Here is a 20,050-nt window from a genome sequence, read left to right on the forward strand (position 1 = left end):
GTTTGTCACGTAAATTCTGTTTACCTTACTAATTAGTACGGTTTGTCGAGTAAACAACATGTAAATTGGCAATTCTGTTTATGCGACAAACCTTACTAATTGCCAATATCGGTGGTGGCGGGGTTAACGACACATTTACACGATCTAACCCCAAAATAAGTATTATTTTAAAAACACGCTTTTATGAAATGTACTAGTAATGGCAGAACTACACGACTCCAAGAAGTGGCCCCGAAGCTTGCCATAACATAAGGGACCTTGGTCATTTACAGCCAACGTCAGTTGACCGTGGACAATTAGACCCAAGCCGAAACATAACATATAAAAAATAATGTTTAAAAATATATATTTTAAATTTTTATGATAGAATATAGTATTGTCATCAGTATGACATAAGTATACCAAGTTTGCAGTCGATACCACATTAGTAAGTGGGTTAAAATTGAGTTACAAGATTTGAGGATACAACAGTGAGTTAATACTGGTAGGAACCTGGTTACACCAGCCCACAGGCGATTATTGTGTCCGTCCGTCGTGCAGGAAGGGGCTGGGTGGGGAGGGGGTGGGTGGGGCTGGGTGGGGAGGGTAGGGCTGGGTGGAGGGTGTGGCTGGGTGGGGAGGGGCTGGTCACCCCGTGGTGCCCTTATAAAACTCAACGTTTAACCTACTCACGCCGGCTTGTGCCCGCCCTCACAGTCGGGTATATTTGCGGAATACACCACGCCCTGGCCGTTGACCCTGGCCATTGACCGAGCAACCCAACGTTCCTACCAGCTCCCTCCGCAGGAATGTGTTAAAAATCGTGTAATAATAATAATAAAACTTCTATATTATCGATATTGGTCGCGGAAGCAAACTTACTACGTGACACTTCCCTCCACATCCACAAGGAGGGTCAACTCCCGCCAGCACGCACGCTACAACACCACCAACCTCCTCTCTCCACCATCACAAACGACTGCACAGACAACACCAGACGTTACCTTAACACGTGTTTAGTGCTTTCGCGAACAATATCCATAATACAGATTTTTGTTTATTTTTTGGGTTAGATGGCGTAAATATAAATGTGTCGTTAAACCCGCCACCACCCGACACGGCCAATTAGTAAGGGGGTTTGTCACGTAAACAGAACGCGTCCAATTCGTCACTACGACGAGAATAACAACAACAACACCGGTGTGTTTGGAGAACCAATCCACAGCATTTACAATCGGACGCAAGTGACAAAAGCCACCAATCGGCCACTACGCGGCGGTGACGTCCCCCGTACCAGGCTAGGTGCACTCCACACTTCCGAAGCTCTTCCACTCTCACCAGCCGCGCAGCGTTTTCCGAGACGACTTCAAGGAGCGATCGAGCGATCGATCGAGCCGGTGTCGTGATGGTGTCTGCCTCTCGCTACGAGGAGTCGGAGAGGCGCGGGGCCCCATGACCACAACGAGCGACTCGTGCTGCCTCCCGATGGCCGAGGCGGCCCCACCGGCCCCACCGGCGGCGCCGCTGCCTCCTCACGACTCGCCTAGAATCGTGCAGACGAAGCGCCTCTACCGGTGGGTGCGCCGCTAGTCGAGCGCGGCGACTTCGCGGCCCTCATCTCCCGGCCTACTCGCTAGGCCTCGGTGGCGTTATCGGAGGGGTCCGTCTTGTTTGATTTTGTTGTTAATTCAACGGATTGACAAAGCATTCCGTGATGTTGTTTTTGACCATCGGCGTAATTATTGAGCCGTGATCATCTACCGCTTGTTGAGTGGTCCGGGTCACTTGGGCCTCATTGGTGTTGTTATTTATTCGTGAGGATGAGCCGTGGTCGATCCACTGCTGAATTAAGGGAGGTCTATGGTATTATTTTTTGTTCGTCATCATCATGAACTATGTGCCACCGATGGATGAATGCTCCCTCTCCCAAGTCTGCCGGTGAGCTAGTGAGGATATTGAATTTCCTTCATCATCATCATGAGTAATGGTCATTCCGCTGCTTGATGAAGGCCCTCCCCAAGTCGACCGGCTCGCATGGGCCTCTGAACCACATTACGATGTAGTTCATCATCATCGTAGAGCCACGGTCGATGATCCACTTCTGTTTAAAGGGCCCAATCCAAATAGGCCGACTTTATCGTTCCTCATCGGTACGTTGTTCGTGAGACGCTGCAGGACGAATTGCCCCCTTTAACACACAATTGAGACATTTGGACAAACTTCAAACTAAACGAAGAAGCATGTAGAGCTCTTTGTTAATCTATTGCTGGATTCAGGCCTTCCACGTCGTGGTCATTGTGGGTTGTTTGACCATACTTAACCATGATGGTCAGTGTGGGTTGGTAAAGGCAGTGTGGCCCTGGTCCAGTTCAGATTTATCACACGCTCCTGATGTGAGCCGGATTTGAACTCAGGCCGCTGGATGCAAAGCGTTGTGTGCTTACCACTCTCTTGGAATACAGTACATAAATGTGCAATATTATAATCTCTCATTGATGTGGGTTTCCACACAACTCTCTCTAAAATGTACCAGTCTTCTTGGTTCTTTCGGTAAAGTCACGTAGAAGGGAAGTAATAAAATAATAAAAATAAAACATAATAAAAAAATTCTCACGACGTTTCGGCCACAACGCAAGCAGCCGTCCTCAGGTGAAAACCAGGTCTGTCGAGGCGACAGCGTCTGAATGAAACAGCCGAAACGTCGTGAGAATTGTTTTATTATGTTTTATTTTTATTATTTTATTACTTCCCTTCTACGTGATTTTACCGAAAGAACCAAGAAGATGAATCCCTGCAGTCACGAAAGCTTTAAATCGAAATTGTACCAGTCTTGTTGAGTCTTTCAGTGACATACGAATTTCTCTGCTCCAGCAGACCCACCTCTCTCTGCCCCCCCCCTCTCTATTTAAGGCCTCGACACAGAGGCATTGAGTCTCTGTGTGTCTATGTTGTGTCTATGTTGTGTCTCTGTGTGTCTCTGTGTTGTCTCTCCCTGCTTGTGTGTCTGTCTGTGTTTTGTCTCTCGCTCAAATTTAGTTCTACCTGATGATAGTTTCTTGTGTTGCAATCGAAACGTCGTATTTTATTATTTTATTTATTTTATTTCTACGTGACTTTACCGAAATAACCAAAGAATACTCACATGAAGTTTTATGCTGAATACACTCTGTAGGCACCTTTTCAGCTGTGGATAATGCAGTGTGGTTTAGGACAATAATAGGCTTATTTGTCACGTTATAATTGTCGGAAACGGCCTCTGCCATTAATTGGTTCACCGTTTATAAAACTTGAGTGCGAGTTGTAACGCTTCTTTAGCGCTCTCCCTTAGCCAACCGCGTTTAGGGGATTTGGTCCTTATATGTCATTCATGTACAGCTTTGTGGGTTGCTGTTGGCATGAATGACGCTATATAAAATGAAAGTATTCTTAAGTATTATTAAAATGCTGTGTGTCCTGGTGTAACCTGCTTGTAGGGCGGTTGTGGATGTTGTTCATCGGCTGGACACCATAATTTCCAGTTCATCTGTGTGTCAAGAAGTCTTCAAGCCAGAGAATGTGAGCCAAAGAAACAAGTAAGCAATTTGTTTCAATAAAATTGATATCATTGCAAGATGTTAAAATGTTGTTCTGTCATGTGGGTAGGGTGAATTTCATTTAAATGGTTATTTTTATACAATTTAATTCCAATCGTGTGATCGGCATCACGTCATGAGATAAAGTATCCAGAGAATGGCCCACAGAAGCGTATATCACAGAACTACCTCTGGGATCCCTTGAAGTGACATCTGGTCCACACAGTAGGGCACTTTCTCCACCCACTCTGCCACTGAGAGTAATGTTCATCGCATGAGTCAAACTGATATTTTAAATGTTATAACTGTAATTTAGCCAAATTGAGTGCAGAACCAAATTTAAACTAATCCCTTTTTTTTTGTACCACCATTGGTTACTGGGCTGAGACCATCGGCATACTACACTGAATAACTCTGTTTAATAACAGGCTACCTTGATTTGATCCCAGGATCTCAGCAGTGTGATTTGGTGCTGTGATCTCTGAGCCACTTCGTCACCTCAGGGTGCATATAAAACATAGCTGCTCTAATCATAATTGAACCTGCAGCTTTTGCATGCTTGTGTGTGTTTTCATTGCAATAAGGTTGCGGGAGCTGTGCGTGAAGCTCATGTTCTTGCACCCTGTGGATTACGGACGCAAGGCTGAGGAGCTGCTTTGGAGAAAGGTCTACTATGAAGTGATTCATGCTGTCAAAGCAAATCGTAAGGTGTGGTATTTTAAATAAGGCAATAAAAGGTAAAGGTGCACCTATGCATTTTTTGTTCATATTACGGCTGGTAGAAGGGTCTCCACTAGAGGGAGCACCAGATAGCCTCTAGGGGATATTTGGCCTACTCTTCCATACTGGCCAGACATCTTGGAAGAGGGACGATTACCCACACCATGACTAACTGTAGTGTAGCCATTTAAAATAACGAGGAGGGATTTAAGAAACTTTACAATTTCATCTGTTGTGCCGAGAGAGTGAACCAGTGATAGACTGCTTAATTTCTGTGTGCAGGAAATATTACATGTATCATTTTTTTTGTCCAAAGTTGCTTCACATGTTGTGAAACGAACACACAGATTACCACTGCAGGAATCCATACTCTTTGGTTCTTTCGGTAAAGTTACGTAAGGAGAAAAAATAATAGATCACGACGTTTCGATAGCAACACAAGCAACCGTCATCAGGTGTGAAACAAACACAGCAGGAGGACTTCTCACGTAGTAGCTACGTCGTGATTTATTATTTTTTCTACCTACGTGACTTTACCGAAAGATCCAAAGAGTATATATTTATAGTATTTGGGAAAAATTTCTGATGTCATATGTTCACAATATTTGTATTTTCATGAGAAAATGTTTATAATATATCACACATGCCGTAATCTATTGTGCATTGACTCTTTCAAAAGTGTGGACCCTGCATTTTGCACCCCTTTTGTCATTGCCTAACTTATTGAAAAGCGTTTTTTCTCTCAGCCCAATTTCAAATGTTCTTGTCTGCAACACTAACTGCAGACACTTTAATGTCATACATTGCTTCAACATACAGATATATACATGTATATGTTTAAAGCTACTGTGTGTACAGATTTGTTGTCTTGTTGGGTTTTTTTAACTTGCCTTTTTGGGGGTGACTTACCTCATGCAGCAGCTTCAGACCCGGGGCTCGATGGAATGTGCGTACCGCACGCACCTTGTCGCGGGTGTCGGCTTCTATCAACACCTGCTGCTTACCCTGCAGTCTCACTATCAGCTGGAGCTGCAGGCCTGTATCGACTGGACCCACGTTGTTGACACGCTGAGCGGTACAGTGCCATCGTAGTGGCATAAAACAATGCGATTGTTTTCTTATCTTGTTCTTGTTTTCCATCATTCATATATCCAATCTGTGCTATTGGAGACAGGTTACCTGGAAAAGTTGTCCATTCTGCATTATTACTATGCAACGGAATATATGGCAGAATTTCGAATGATTGGCAGTTTATCTCTTATCCATCCACAAGGTGGCACTCAAGTCGTTGCTGTTTGCAAGGGAGTTTTGAAAATTTGATGATCACGTGTCTGACAGTTCTTTGAACATTCAGTAAGCAGACTGAGATCACGAAGCAAGTATAAATAATAACTTTGTTTCTTTTGTGTAACCACCCCCGCTTCAAATCCAGAGTCTCGGCAGTGCTTGTGCATCTATGCACACATGGTGCATGCAAATTCCACATGCAAATAAGCAAGACCTAAATGATATTTTTCTTTCCTAAGATATTCAAGAGGAATAAAATATACAATAATGCACCGTACTGGCTGATTTCTAAATGTAAAAGTTATGCTTTGCATTGTTTGTAAGTGTACAGAGCTTTAAAAGCAATCTGAAAGTGTTCCTCTATTAAATCCATTGGATTTAATAGAGGAACATAGCCAGATTAGCTGTATCACTTGATACAGCTAATCTGGCTGTGACGGTCCCACCTGATGACGGAGACTTGTGTTGCCTCCGAAACGTCGTGATTTTTGTTTTTATTTAATTTTACTTTCTACGTGACTTTACCGAAAAAACCTAAGAAGATGATGTGGTTATACTTTAACGCTATTTGTAATGTTTCTTGTTGCAGCTGTAAAGAAACCAGCGGTGGTTTCATCTCGTGCATTGGAGTGGGCACGGATGGCTTGTCACCACTGCCTGATATACCTTGGAGACCTAGGTGAGCTACCGAGTAAACAAGAAACAACAATAAACAATGCAGAAGGAAGGAAGCCGCTGTTTAACCCACAGAATGTACTGGTTTTTGTTGACATTTGTGGTCAAACAGAACACTTCCCGTGGTGTCCCTCCCTATAACTGAGCTCATATTTTAGCAAGCAAATATTGTTGTATTCATATTTTGCATGTGGAACACAGATACGGAGTAGTATGCATATCACTGTTGAGTAGCGGTGCTGTGACTGATGGTGTGTGCTGGCTTTGTCTGCTGTAGCTCGCTACCAGAATGAGCTAGGCGTCATCGACACCCATCACCTGTCCGAGCGCTTTTACCTCCAGGCTCTGGCAGTAGCTCCCCACGTTGGTACGTTGAGAACATCTCTGCTTACCACTGGAATTGTCCAGTTTGTGTCTTGTATGTATGTTTGTTGAACTTCTTTCACACCATACGTAGCCACCCGTGATAATCTCAGGTGTGGGGGAAGACTGAACAACCCAAATAAGAGTTGGATGCATTTGTATTTCATTCCCAAAACACTTTCCCAGCAGATTTTACATGTACAGTAAAACCTTGGATTGCGAGCAAAATTCGTTCCGGAAACGTGTTTGTAATCCAAAGCACTCGTATATCAAAGCACTCGTATATCAGTTGTGATCACGTGACGCTCGGCAGACAAAACGTATACATACTACTCGTATTGCAAAACCTCGCTCGTTTATCAAATTAATATTTATTTAAAACGTTTGCTCGTCTTGCAAAACACTCGCAGACCAAGTTACTCGCAATCCAAGGTTTTACTGTACAGCCCTTTGTCAATCCACTGCTGGATGAGCAACAACCTCATGTCGTATGGATCGTGGGGATTATGTGACTATATTTCACCTTTCTGGTTCGTGTGAGTTGGTGAATTTTAAGTTTGGGGAGAATAAGCAGTGGAGCATAGAAATGGACATCAATGGATTTTAGGCGCACTTTCCTTTATTGACAATGTCGCACCGTGCATTCGGCAAATAACAGGTTTTGAGCCATCACAGGCTATGATGTTTCCTGGTGTACTTTGTCTTCCATTTTATATGGATGGCTCCCACCAAGCGCTGTGTGTCGTGAATTAGCCATAGTGGTGGCTCCCTTCATGCACCGCTTATTATAAAGTAGCTGTAGTGGCCAATCTTCTATTCTTTGGTTCTTTCGGTAGGTCACGTAGATAGAAAAAAATTAATTAGAATACAATTTAAAATAAAAGCAAAAAACCCACGACGTTTCAATCGCAACACAAGCGGTCTTCGTCAGGCGTAGAGAAAAGAGGGGGTAAGCCTCCAAATGCAACTGCTGAATAGGGCTTCCAAAGTCGTGAGTGGGCGGGGGACTAGAGTTGCGAGGCAGCAGCAAGGAAAGCTGTGCGGCGTAAACAGCACGGGCGGGGCAGCTAATGATAATTGAAGCTTGCCCCCTCTTTTTGGAGGTTTGCCCCCTCTTTTCTCTCCGCCTGATGAAGACAGCTTGTGTTGCGATCGAAACGTGGGTTTTTTGCTTTTATTTTTAATTTTATTTTAAAAAATATTTTAATTTTGTTTTTATTTTCTATCGACGTGACTTTACCGAAAGAACCAAAGAATATGAATTCCTGCAGTCACGAATGTTTTAAGCTAAAAGCCAATCTTCTACTTTGTATTCAAAGGTTTGGGAGTCATATTGTAGTTCTGTCATTCGAGGGCGCTATGCGAGGATTGTGGCTTTCAATTATTTTCTCATTTATGAAGCTTCAAGGTTCTATCAGACGGACCAAGACAGAGATTGTGTTTGTCTGCACGATTAATTTTGAGTTGTATCTTCTTTAAAAAAAATATCACTGCTGTCATTGGTGCCCTTCAATCTAAACCTTTAACCTCTGTTATAGTAAATGTCATTATGAGTGGTCACTTGTGGTAATTGCTTTTCTTGCAGTACCTTGATACTATGCTGTCATCATACCAGTGCAGTGTTATAGAGCATCAACTAACAACTAAAGCTTGATTTTTGTGTATAATTAATGTATTCTAGAATTGAAGCTTTCGTGACTGCAAGGATTCATACTCTTAGGTTTTTTTTTTCACTACAGTTACTTTTCTGTGCCTTTTTTACACCTGATGAAGGAAGCTTGTGTTGCCTCCGAAACGTCGTGATTTAATTTAGTTATTTTCATTGAATATCATTTTATAATTTTTTACCTACGTGACTTTACCGAAAAAAACCTAAGAGTATAGTTAATGTGTTATTCATAGGGGTGCACCCTATGAATCATATTTGGCCTGAATCATCGCAACAATAATAATACATGCTAAGCTAAATATTTTGAACTTTGCGTGTTGTCGTAGTTATTTGACCACCATGGCTCTTGGTGGAGGTGGGGAGGGAAGGGAGGAGTAAAGTTTAGGGGATGGAAGCTTCAACAACAATAATAGTAGATGCTACTCAACCAGTTTGTATTGTCAACTTGAATCTTATGTCTCAACAGAATTTGTGAACTGCACCAAGGGCGAACCTCTGGTTTGTGTAACTGCGTTGTTTTGTCTTTTTTTTATAGGAATGCCTTTAAATCAGTTGGGTACATTGGCTGGGAACCGGTCTTACAATGTGGAGGCAGCCTACTACTACATGCGCTGGTAAACCCCATTGCCTATGACTATAATGCATAAACACTTTTTAAAGAAGTTTTGCGTGTATTTTTTTTATCGATTAATTTTCAAAAACTTCTTTAGGTGCGAAAATTTCAAGTGTGTTTTCCACTTTTGTTTCCACCTAGCATTCAGTCTGAGGTGGGATTTGACGGTGCTGTTGGTAACATGAGACGAGTGTTTATTAAAGCCAAGAAGATGTATATGGAGCTCCTCAAGAAAGAGGCTCCTTGTAAGAAGGCATCCCTTAGTAAACAGAGGTGTGACAACTGCATCATTCACACTCTTATCAACTGAATGCAGCCATGATAAAGAACTTGTCACATACTTGTATTTGATCGTGCATGGCTATAGAACTTCATGCAATCTAAATGTACAACTTAAAAGTCATAAAGATGTTGCTTCATTTAAGTATTGTTTTTAAGTGTATAACATGAAATGGTAGTTTTTTTAATGCCAACATAATGATAATTTCATGGTGTTTCTTCAGGACAGACTTCTGTGAAAATTAATGCCAACAAATGGTTTTCAAGGGACTGAGGTTTTCTGTGATGCCTTGAGGCTTTTGTCTTGAAACTCTATGTTCTAGTGAATATTATGTTTGGCTTGTAGCCATGTAACAATTTACTCCAGCATTAATTCAATAAATTATCACAGTTTTATTTAACAAAAAAGCTTACGTGTTGCCTGTATAATTTGCACAGTGTTATTTTCTCTATTGTATTTAAGTGACTTTAATCTTAAAACAAATATTACAGGATTTGTTGCATGTATCGCAAGGGTAAATATTATTGTTAATTTACTTTTTAATGTTTTTACCTACGTGACTTTACCGAAAAAAACCTAAGAATATGAATCATTGCAGTCACGAAAGCTTCAAATCTAGAATCACCACAAGGTAGTTTAACACGTAGGCTTTCGCGACCAACATGAGCCCCAAACAACCTCTTATGGATCACCACTAGGTGTCGCTGGATACGTATCTAATGAGCACTGAAACTCGATTGAGAAGTTAATTTTTATTGAATTTCTCAAAAGTACAATGGCAAACCTTTGGATATGAATTTATATTATCTAGTTGTTAAGCAATATTGTTTTTTTTACTTTGAAACGTAGAGCATGCAATGCTAGACATTTTCCGATGTGAACTCCATTTCAGAATCATACACCTTTATAGTTTTTTTTCTGGAGATGAATGTTAATTTCCAATAAACTGTTGTCTGTTTTACATGTAAATAATGAACAGGTCACGAGACCTTAAAAAGCTTCTTGTGAGCTTCCTCTACCTTCAGAGTTTGCTTCATCCAACCAGCAGGTATGGATCACATCACCGCATGGTCGTGTCAATTTTGGGTTGTTTGTTTTTACTTGTAATGTTTTCAATTTAACTGGAATCAAGGATAACATTTTCCGTACGTTTAATCTGTTGACATCCCCCCACTACTCCTAACACTCGCTCCTTGGCCTGTGTTTTTGTCAGTGTGTCCGAGGCAGAGGTGACCTCCCTGTGCCAGGCCGTCCTGCACGATTTTAACCTCTGCATGTTCTACTTGCCGGCCGCGGGGGCCAATGCCGGTGCAGGACCCGAGGACCATGACGCCCCCTGCCTCTCCCACCTTCTTGTCTTCAGAATGCTCGTGCTTTGCCTCATGGGCCTGCACGGCCTGAAGAGGGCAGGTAAGCGATTCCACAGGGCAGAGCAGCAACAACGACCGCTATTTGCACTGAATTGGCGATGATATCACCATGGTGTTTGTACTAGGCAAGATGCACTTTGAGGCCAAGTGAAGTGTCAAAGGCTCACTGGCAGGAGGTCAAGGGGTGGACCCTGATGATATACTAACTAACTATTTTTATTTTGCCAGGTAAGGGCCAGTGAGCTATATAGCTCTTTTTCAGAAGTGACCTAGCCACAAATGATTGCTCAACAAAGTGACTTATGTGTAAATTTATAGGAGCCAAATACTTGAAATGTGGAGGGAAAAACCAGAGGACCCGGAGATATATCAACGCGGCCACGGGGAGAACAAGCGAACTCCACATATACAGGCGTTAGGGTCAGGATCAAACCCACGATCTCCTGTATACCAGGTGAGGTAGTTAATATTTTGACTAAGATTATGCTTCCCACCATGCTATCTTGCCGGGATTTAGACACAAACACCACACAGCCTATTTCGTGCACAGAGAAACCTTTATTGGGTCCTCTCTTTCTTGAGTGAATCCAAGTTCATTGGGAAAATGCAAAACATAAAAAATTATGTATTCGCATATGTTTTCAATTACTATTTTGATTGGGCTTCAGGGCTCATGATGTTAGCTGCAAAGGTTAAGCAGGGGGTGCGAAGAATTGATGGTTATAAACAGGATGCATTCTGTATTTAATAATTGCTGCATGCAACATGCAGACTTTGCAGAGGGAACTGGAGATAGAACTGATCTAGATATATTGGTACATAGTTGTACTCGGTGAGGTGAGACTCAAATTATATTATACCAATGTTTTTTTATTAGCTTGGTATTCGACACGTGAAACTATTCTCATTTAGACTCTACTTAATACATTTCATGTTAATGGTTTGAGATAACACATTTTCCCTCCTGGTGTTTGCAGCTATAATACTTCATGATCCTTGTGATATAAACATTAAAAAAAATGTTGTGCCTTTATTAACCACTAGATTAAAAAACCCCTTAAAAGTGATTAATCAATAACTTTTTCATATAAACCTCAATATAGTACCATATATCTATTACTGTATTTAAAAAGAAAAAAAATTGCCATGATAAAATAATTATGTATGACCCCCCTCGCCCGCTGATTTTTTATCTTGGTTGCCGTATAAATTACAATATTTTCAAAGTATAATGGCCTACCTTATATTTCACACTGAAACATCATCGTGAGAATCAAGAACAGTGGGTTTGTTAATTACATTTGTTTAATGGCCGTTTGTTTCATATAAGCTTTACCAAGAAAAATTTATGCTGGAAATGTGTTTATTACACTGACCAACCTGAGCATCGTTTTTTTTTGCATTGAAATGCCTTACATGTTCTGAGATAAATTGTGTTTGGCCTACATGGTGCATTGAAATAATGTGCGTGTTCGTCTATGCATTTGTGTGTGTTTGTACCCGTGTGTGTGTGTACATCTGTGTGCCTGTGTTATGTACTTTGTTCACAGGATCAAAGCAATTTACAACGGCTGTGGCATTCACCCTGGCCTTGTTCTCTCACCTCCTCAACCACCTCATCATGCGGCTGCAGGTCGAGATGGACGACTTGGAAAGCATTGTGCCTGCTCTGCCTCCGAGCGAGGAAGGTCGGTGCCAGATTTAATGACGCACCAAATGCACTCAACTAATGAGTATATTGTATACATGTGTTGTGTATTGCCAAGTTCCAATAGCCTCAACTGTCAACGAGAAATATGTTAGTTGATATCTAAGAGATTAACAGTAGGTCTCTCTGCTACAGATTTTGGAACGCCAAATTTTCTATGAAATTAAATATACAACCCATTGTCGGTCCACTGCTGGATGAGGGCCTTCCCTCACCATGCAGGTCATGGGGGTTATTTAACCGCGCACCAACACACTGGTCAGTGCGGTTTTTTGTAGGCAGAGAGCATATATGTGGGGGCACAATATTGTACAACAATGTATATGGCTGCACTACCTGGTGATGCCCACAACATAGCCCTGCAGCAGGTTGTAACACCTATTTTGGGAATATTGTAATCCATGCAAGCACTATCCAGGCTCAATGCAGCTCTTAACTTCTGATATCTGAGAAGATAGGGCACATTGGGAGTGACTTGTTCATAAGTTGAGTAGAATGGTATGGGGGCTTTTAGAGCTTGCTGCATTGGCAGAATGAGGTGCATTGTAAAACTGTCTCCTTTTAGGCACATTTATATTGAGACACAATATGGAAAGGTTTCTTCCCCATAAAATAATGAATGTAAACAGCTGATGCCATCTGTCCTAGTAAGTTGGAGATTTGCATGCGTTTCCATTTTGCGTATGTGCCCTTCACACATTGGTGGTATTACATGGGGTACATAACCGGACAAGTTTGCACCTAGATGATGATTTTCCCTGAATTGCTTGCAACTCCTTTCATATTCTGGCAATTCAGTGTTGAATTGAATTTGAGTCTCAGTAGGATGCAATAACAGCCAACAGCTTTATACCAGAAACATTATATTCTCTTGGCTTATTATGGAAATGTTATCATGGGGTAAGCTGAGAGCATTTGCGCAGTTCTTAGCGCACTGCATTATAATGCTGGTGACTTGAGTTTGATTCCCATCTATGATTAACATCAATGTTACGTGATCAGAATTGATCCTGGGTCCCGCACTTCACCATCCTGTACTGACCAACATGATGAAGTACAGTCAAAACAACCCTCATAAATGAAACGGCACATGGGTGGCCCTTCATCTAGCAGTGGATTACTGTAATTAATATTAAAAATGTATTTGAAGCTGAATAAAGCTGTATACCCATTTTATATGGGTATAAAGTGGAATTGGGATTCATTGAGATTGACAGCGTGTATTGTACTTTATTACAAACAATGGAGGGATTCTTTAACATTTATTTATTTATGCAGTTTAGTTTCTAAAAAGGGTAGGTTACACAACAATGATGGTCATCAGATGGATCACATCAATCACTAACAAACTTTAAAAACACTGCAGATGGGAACACAGTCGTAAACAAGACCGGAAGGTCAGCTTCAGCTGCACGCCCTGGCACAGAGGAAGTTACCGGCACAGCGGCACCAAAGGACGAGGCTTCTGCTCCGGTTGAAGCCCAGTCATCAGCGGTGGTCGAGTCAGTGCCACCTCCCCTGCAAAAAAAGCGTGGTAAGCTCGAGCCAAAGACGTCGCGGCTGCGCTGGCGCCGTAGGAGGAGAGGCAGTGGCTCCGGGGAGAGTGACTTGAGCGAGGACTTCGACTCGGATGATGATGGTGATGAAGGAGGAGACCGTGGTGACGGAGAGAGTGAAGGGGCTTCAAATTCAGAGGTACAGTTCTGGCTCCAGTCACTTAAGATGACTCACTAGGCTTATTCTTTCCACAACAAATTCAATCCTACAGGGTGAATTGCTCATGAATTTAGGTTGGCAATGCAGTTGGTGTATTGTAATGAGTGGCAGCTTAAGGTGGGCTTTATTGAAAAAAAAAAGTATTTTCTCTGCATGTTAGTTCATCCCTATTGCATTTAAACTCAATTCACATTTTGTACAAAAGGACAGAAGCATAGTTAACCATTTAGAGTATGCTTATTGGTGTTGTTTATTGTGATAATGGTGGTAGTGTTATGGTATGACATTTATTATGTAAGTATGTATGTTGAACTTCTTTCACACTGTATGTAGCCAACTGTGCTGATGTTGCCGATTGTGAATGTGCTGTTGTCGGTGAGAAATCTCACTCCTAATGACAGTTTTGCCTTCAGGAGGAGGATGAGGAAGTAGCGGCTGCATTTGGCTCAGATTCTGAGTCGGATATGAATAGCCAGGAGTCTCGGTCAGACCTCGATGATGTGGACGGCGAAGATGACGAAGAGGAAGAAGAGGAGGCAGAAGATAAAGAGGAGGATGATGTGGACAACGAAAAGGAAGAGAAAAAGAAAATCTTGAAGGTGTCAGAAGAAGTGCAGCGGACTAAAGAGGTGGAAGGACAAGCCGAGGGAACCAAGGAGGGTGACTGCACAAAGCAAGAGAGCCCACAAATTGGTGTGTGTTTATCAAGCATTTATGAAAATCCACCAATATCTCAAGTCCAGTGCTCAGGAAATGTCCTACTGAGCCAAGTTAAATACAGTAGACTGTACAATAATCACTACTTCCCAGTACTTTCTGGAGATATCCACTGTGTAATCCGGCATTTGAGAATTAAAGACCCATTTATCATATAATATGTAAGAGGTGAGAGCTCGTTGAGACAAGGAGTTTTCAAAGGAGACTTGGATTAAATATAAAACATCAATTGTGTATTCATACTATACACTATGCATGTCTGACGTTTACACCAATATGTATAACGAGGGCAGTTATTGAAGGTAGATGGGGATAGAAATATATTTAAAATACTGACTTGGATAATGAAAAGCAACATACAATTGTGCCTAAAGTGGACAGTTTATTTTTGGAAAGTTTAAAGTGCTATAATCAGTATATATAACCTGCCATGATGTGGATTAGAACCTTGGACATCGACAAAGAAAATGTAACAAAATCTTAAAAACTAGCCTATAGCCCGTCCAAGGACGGGTGTATTGCAGTTAATCTGAAATATTCAATGGAAAAGAATGACCTCCTCATGATTACTTTTTGACTTAAAACTTTCGTGACTGCAGGAATTCATTTTCTTTGGTTCTTTCGGTAAAGTCGCGTAGATAGAAAAATTATAATAAAAATAAAATACAAATTATAAAAACAAAAACCACTAATGTAGACTTTAGCCTGGTTCTTCCTCTGGGTGAGTGTACTGGCAGTCTATAATGTAGACTGTAGCCTGGTTTTTCCTCTGGGTGAGTGTACTGGCAGTCTATAATGTAGACTGTAGCCTGGTTCTTAACCACGGTGGGCGTACTGGCAGTTTATTTTATTTTAATTTTTATTAACTTTCTTTTTATTACCGCTCATGATTATTAATGAGGGAGTGGGGGCGGGGTCCAAATGAGTGATGTCATCAGCTCATGATTATTGATAGGGGGGGAGCTCCATGGGGAGTGACGCCATCCGCTCATGATTATTAATGAGGGGGGGGTGCCTCGCGTCATCCGCTCATGATTATTAATGAGGGGAGTGCTCCATGTGGAGTGACGTCACCCGCTAATGATTATTAATGACGGAGGGGGGGGGGCCCTCATATGGAGTGACGTCACGCGCGAGACACACAGGCTTTTTTGGCTCGTTATATTAGTTGCATTGATTTTTTTACTAGCTTTACTTTCCATAAAGAAAAGTAAAAATGAAAGCTAATTTGCGTAAACAAATTTTCGTTTCTGCTCCACCTTCATGCGGAGTGACGTCACCCGTTCATGATTATTAATGACGGGGGGGTGGTCCATGTGGAGGACCCCACCTGTTCATGATTATTAATGAGGGGCTGGTCGACGTGGAGTGACGTCACGTGCGCGACACACACATTCTTGGCTCATTATATTAGTGATGCACTTAGAAGCTTGGCAAGGCATGTTTTGAATTACATTGAGGGAGGAATTAATGGATGAAATACAATATGCAAGTTAGAGTTTTTACACCATTGGAACCTCATTTGCCAGTAAAAAATATGATAATTGGTTTTTTACCCTTCTATCTGGCAACAAAACTGACACCTTTTTTTTACAAGGAGTCATGTTTGCATAGACCACAATACCTGCAGTCACAATGCAAACAAAAAACATATGACTGCAGGTATTGTGGTCTATGCAAACATGACTCCCTGTAAAAAAAAGGCGTCAGTTTTGTTGCCAGATAGAAGGGTAAAAAACCAATGATCAAGTTAGAGTTGTCATATTAACTGGCAAGTTATTGTCTTGCCAGTCAACATTGGCTTGAGTAGACGACATATTTCGTAAAGGGACTAATGACGGAATGACAGCCAAGTCAATGAATGCTCGCAGTGTCCACTGCGGAGATGGAGCAATGCGATCAGCTCATGAGCAGGGGCTAAATGGATTTCGGCATCATCAAACCGAGGGAGATGATGAATGCTTGGGGAGCATTCGTTTCCAGTAGTGAATAGGTCAGTGCCGATAATGTTGAAAAGTGTGTCCGTGTCATCACCCATATCTTAATTCTGAAGCTTTATTACCATGCCTCTCCATCAGGGTCAACCCACTCCTCCCTGGCAAAATATATTTGTTCAACCAATCTTAAACAGCTTAAATAATGAACACAAAATAACATTAATAATAGGAATGTTATAGTTTTATTTTGTAATAGATTAGTGCCCCACAGCCTGTTCCTGCACTCGGCACAAAGAGACTTAACACCCAGCTCTTAGCACGAGGTATTGTATAACAAGAAAGACGAATAGCAAATGTTACACACCCACATCATCCCTTGAGCATAATTTAAATATATTACTCAAATTGTGTAACAACGCATCATTCATTGTTTGTCTGGCACATGCATGAATGTTCTCTTTTTGTAATTACATCACTATTCCAAAATGCTGACGATTAGCGGCACTGGAAGAGCTAATAAAAATTACATTTCCGTCATATATATTGCACCTTGTTTATAATACAGGGTGATACATTTTTAGATACGCTACGGATTTATTCTCAACAGGTGGTGAAATGTTGTGAAAGTGATGGCACCATGCCTTACAGAGTGTTGAAAGATGTATTAAGTGTGTATTGAGATGGTTGGGAGATGTAGAGGTTCTCAAATAAAATATATATTTTTTTACTCCTTTTCTATAATTTTTCCATATTTGCTATGAAGGGCAATTGCCTCAAACATTGCCAGTTATATACTTTCCCTTTAAAGGCCGTGTTATGAATTGAATATCGATTAATTGTCTAACCCATCTTCCCTTCACACCCTGTTCATTGCAATGGTCAGATACAGTGGCGCAGAATGGGGCACTGACGGCAACAGAGGAGGTGAACTTGGGCACGATCGCGAGCAGCCTGCAGATGTTCCAGTCTAGGCGCAGCTACAGGCTGGCACCCGCCTTTGAACCCAGCACTGTATCGCAGCCTGCGCAAGATTCACAGCCACTCCCGGTACCCACTGTGGAGGCCATTAAGCCCAGCGAAAATGGCGAGGACATCCGGCCCATGGACAATGGTAAGTGGCTATGCTAATCTCAACTTTTAAAATAATTTGTTTCTGAAGCTAAGTAACTTTAAAGAGGATTAAGTTCATTTTTACACCACTTTGATAGCACCAGTGAAATTCTAAGAAAGTAATTTGTTTTGTTTTATTTTTTCCAAGAACAAAACGGCACTCTGGCAGACTTGAATACAGGTAAATATGTATTTGTTGGCAAATTCCCAAATACTCTTATACAATTGTTTAGTATCCTAAATTGAACACATTTGGATATTTACATAACTTTCTAGCAGCACAAGGTAACCTGAGCTAACCTGGCAGGGATATCCCATTATTTTCACACCCCTGGTGGCCACTGACTATACATTTTTAACAATGTTTAAATTTATCTATTAATATCAATTCATTGGCTCACAAATTATGCATAGAATCGTTGCAATGATTTGGAGAAAAACACTTTATGGACGAGATATCAAAAAAAAAAATGTTTGTAAAAGCGAGAAAACAAATCTATTGTTGAATGGAATCCCGACCCTCCGAATCATGACCATTATTGATTGGATCGCTGGGAGGGGGGTGCGGGGAAACTCTTACATGTCTACTATTGACCCCACTCTTACTTCAAATATGTGCAGGAAATCGGAGTGTGTCGTCGGAGGAGACGCGCAGTACACCCAGTGAGGGCGAGCCCGGGCCGCTGCGAGAGAGAACCACGGACGAGACGCTGGACATTCTGTGCCGCGAAGGGCTCCTGCCCTCTGTCAAAGTGTTCCTTGACTGGCTGCGGATTAACCCAGACATTGTGCGCACGTGCGCACCGGTGAGGAACGCTCTCCCACGATGCCGCGTGGCGGAAATGTTTGTGGCAATAGTGTAAGCGGCCATAATTTTTTGTTTTTCTAAATGCAGGCGTCTACTTTGACGTTAAAATGGATTTTTAACATTGCATTGAAAAGCTTTCCTTAACACCTGATTGTTGAAGTCTAATTCATGTGTTGTTGGATTCCTCTTTCACCACAGAGCTCCCAAAACCTCTGGAATCGCCTCTCCGTTCTGCTTAACATTTTGCCTGACAGCACGAAACTGATGGCAGCAGGTACGCACTTACAAACATGGAAAATATAAAAAATAAGAGTTCGTCAAGTAAACATTCATGTAGTGAAATGCATTATCACAGTCATTGTGAACGGTTATGGCTGGGTAAAAATATGAAGTGGAATTTTTTTGTTTTGTTATAAATGTTATGTAACTCCATTCAAAAAGAAACATTTTATTTTGCCGTTCATACTCATATTTAACACTTTGTAAGCTTAACACTTTCAATTTTAAGGCAGTATTCACGTTGATAGTGGCGATGCTGTCTGCTTCTGATCGCTCGAACAGGCACGCAGTTGCCACCGGGAGCCGTGCGCTTTGTGAGTGGCTGTGAGAGAGGGGAGCAGCGGCCGGCTGTGGCGCTGCCCGAGGACGTGGCCCTGCGCAGGCTCCTGGCGCTCCGGGAATCCCACGCGCGCATGCTGTCCAGCGAGACTGCTTGGCAAGAGCCACTCTCGCCTCTGCAGCAGGTAGATTACAGCTTTGCTCTTCCCTGCAGCAGGCAGATCACAGTTATAGTCACCTCTGCTCTGTAGTAGATAGAACATTAAGCTGCAATCTGTTCTCTAGTAGGCAGATTACAGATGTGGCCTCCCCTTTGTAGTCTGTAGATAACAGGTAGCACAGTTAGCTACATACGGTGCAAAATAAATTAAACATGCATACATACAGATATGGTTAACTCCTCAGTAACAGGTGGATTATATAGTTGTGCCCTAATCTGCAGTGCTCTCTTCTGTAGCAGGGAAGCCACAGAACTGATCTACCTTATGCAGAAAGTGGAATGACAGCTGCTTTCATCTGCATTATTTTGGTATTTCTGAAGTTTTGTTGTAATGGCTTTGGGGAAATGGATTTGGGAAAGTCTTAGAAAAGGGAGTTTTAAGGAGTGAATGCGTGACGCGTCAAAAGCATGAATATGTTTCTAGATTTGAAGCTTTTGTGACTGCAATGATTCATATCCTTAGGTTTTTTCGGTAAAGTCACGTAGGTAAAAACATTAAAAAGTAAAATAAAATAAAAATCACGACGTTTCGGAGGCAACACAAGCTTCCGTCTTCAGGTGGTACCGTCACAGCCACGACAGCTGTATCAAGTAAATGAGAGATTTCAAGAGTTACCACTGCGTTTATATAATGGTTGGAGAAGGTGGTGGGGCATGGGCCGCATCTTTATTATTAATATGGTAAGGTGAGGCTTGAGACTAAGAATAGACTGCATAACAAAGGCTGAGCTATATGGAGAGGTGCGGT

General features: G+C 41.8%; 1 protein-coding gene across 4 annotated transcripts in view; it reads left to right on the forward strand.

Annotated features, from left to right (window-relative positions):
- Positions 1-1,182: 1,182 nt before the first annotated feature.
- Positions 1,183-20,050, forward strand: part of SMG5 (SMG5 nonsense mediated mRNA decay factor) — a 73,733-nt gene continuing 54,865 nt past the window's right edge. The window contains exons 1-18 of one of the 4 annotated variants that reach the window (XM_078854804.1): positions 1,183-1,553; positions 3,453-3,551; positions 4,136-4,259; positions 5,193-5,346; positions 6,148-6,237; positions 6,511-6,600; positions 8,801-8,879; positions 9,020-9,151; positions 10,138-10,206; positions 10,372-10,568; positions 12,079-12,216; positions 13,603-13,931; positions 14,354-14,645; positions 17,490-17,717; positions 17,865-17,897; positions 18,338-18,522; positions 18,723-18,798; positions 19,086-19,267. In XM_078854804.1, coding sequence (XP_078710930.1) covers positions 1,432-1,553; positions 3,453-3,551; positions 4,136-4,259; positions 5,193-5,346; positions 6,148-6,237; positions 6,511-6,600; positions 8,801-8,879; positions 9,020-9,151; positions 10,138-10,206; positions 10,372-10,568; positions 12,079-12,216; positions 13,603-13,931; positions 14,354-14,645; positions 17,490-17,717; positions 17,865-17,897; positions 18,338-18,522; positions 18,723-18,798; positions 19,086-19,267 — 2,619 coding nt within the window. In that variant the 5' untranslated portion in view covers positions 1,183-1,431. Of the gene's footprint in view, positions 1,554-3,452; positions 3,552-4,135; positions 4,260-5,189; positions 5,347-6,147; positions 6,238-6,510; positions 6,601-8,800; positions 8,880-9,019; positions 9,152-10,137; positions 10,207-10,371; positions 10,569-12,078; positions 12,217-13,602; positions 13,932-14,353; positions 14,646-17,489; positions 17,718-17,864; positions 17,898-18,337; positions 18,523-18,722; positions 18,799-19,085; positions 19,268-20,050 lie in introns of all 4 variants that reach the window. The other 3 variants (XM_078854803.1, XM_078854805.1, XM_078854806.1) reach the window with 3 other exon arrangements.

This window comes from Lampetra fluviatilis, chromosome 3 (assembly GCF_964198595.1).
Source record: "Lampetra fluviatilis chromosome 3, kcLamFluv1.1, whole genome shotgun sequence".
NCBI lineage: Eukaryota > Metazoa > Chordata > Hyperoartia > Petromyzontiformes > Petromyzontidae > Lampetra > Lampetra fluviatilis.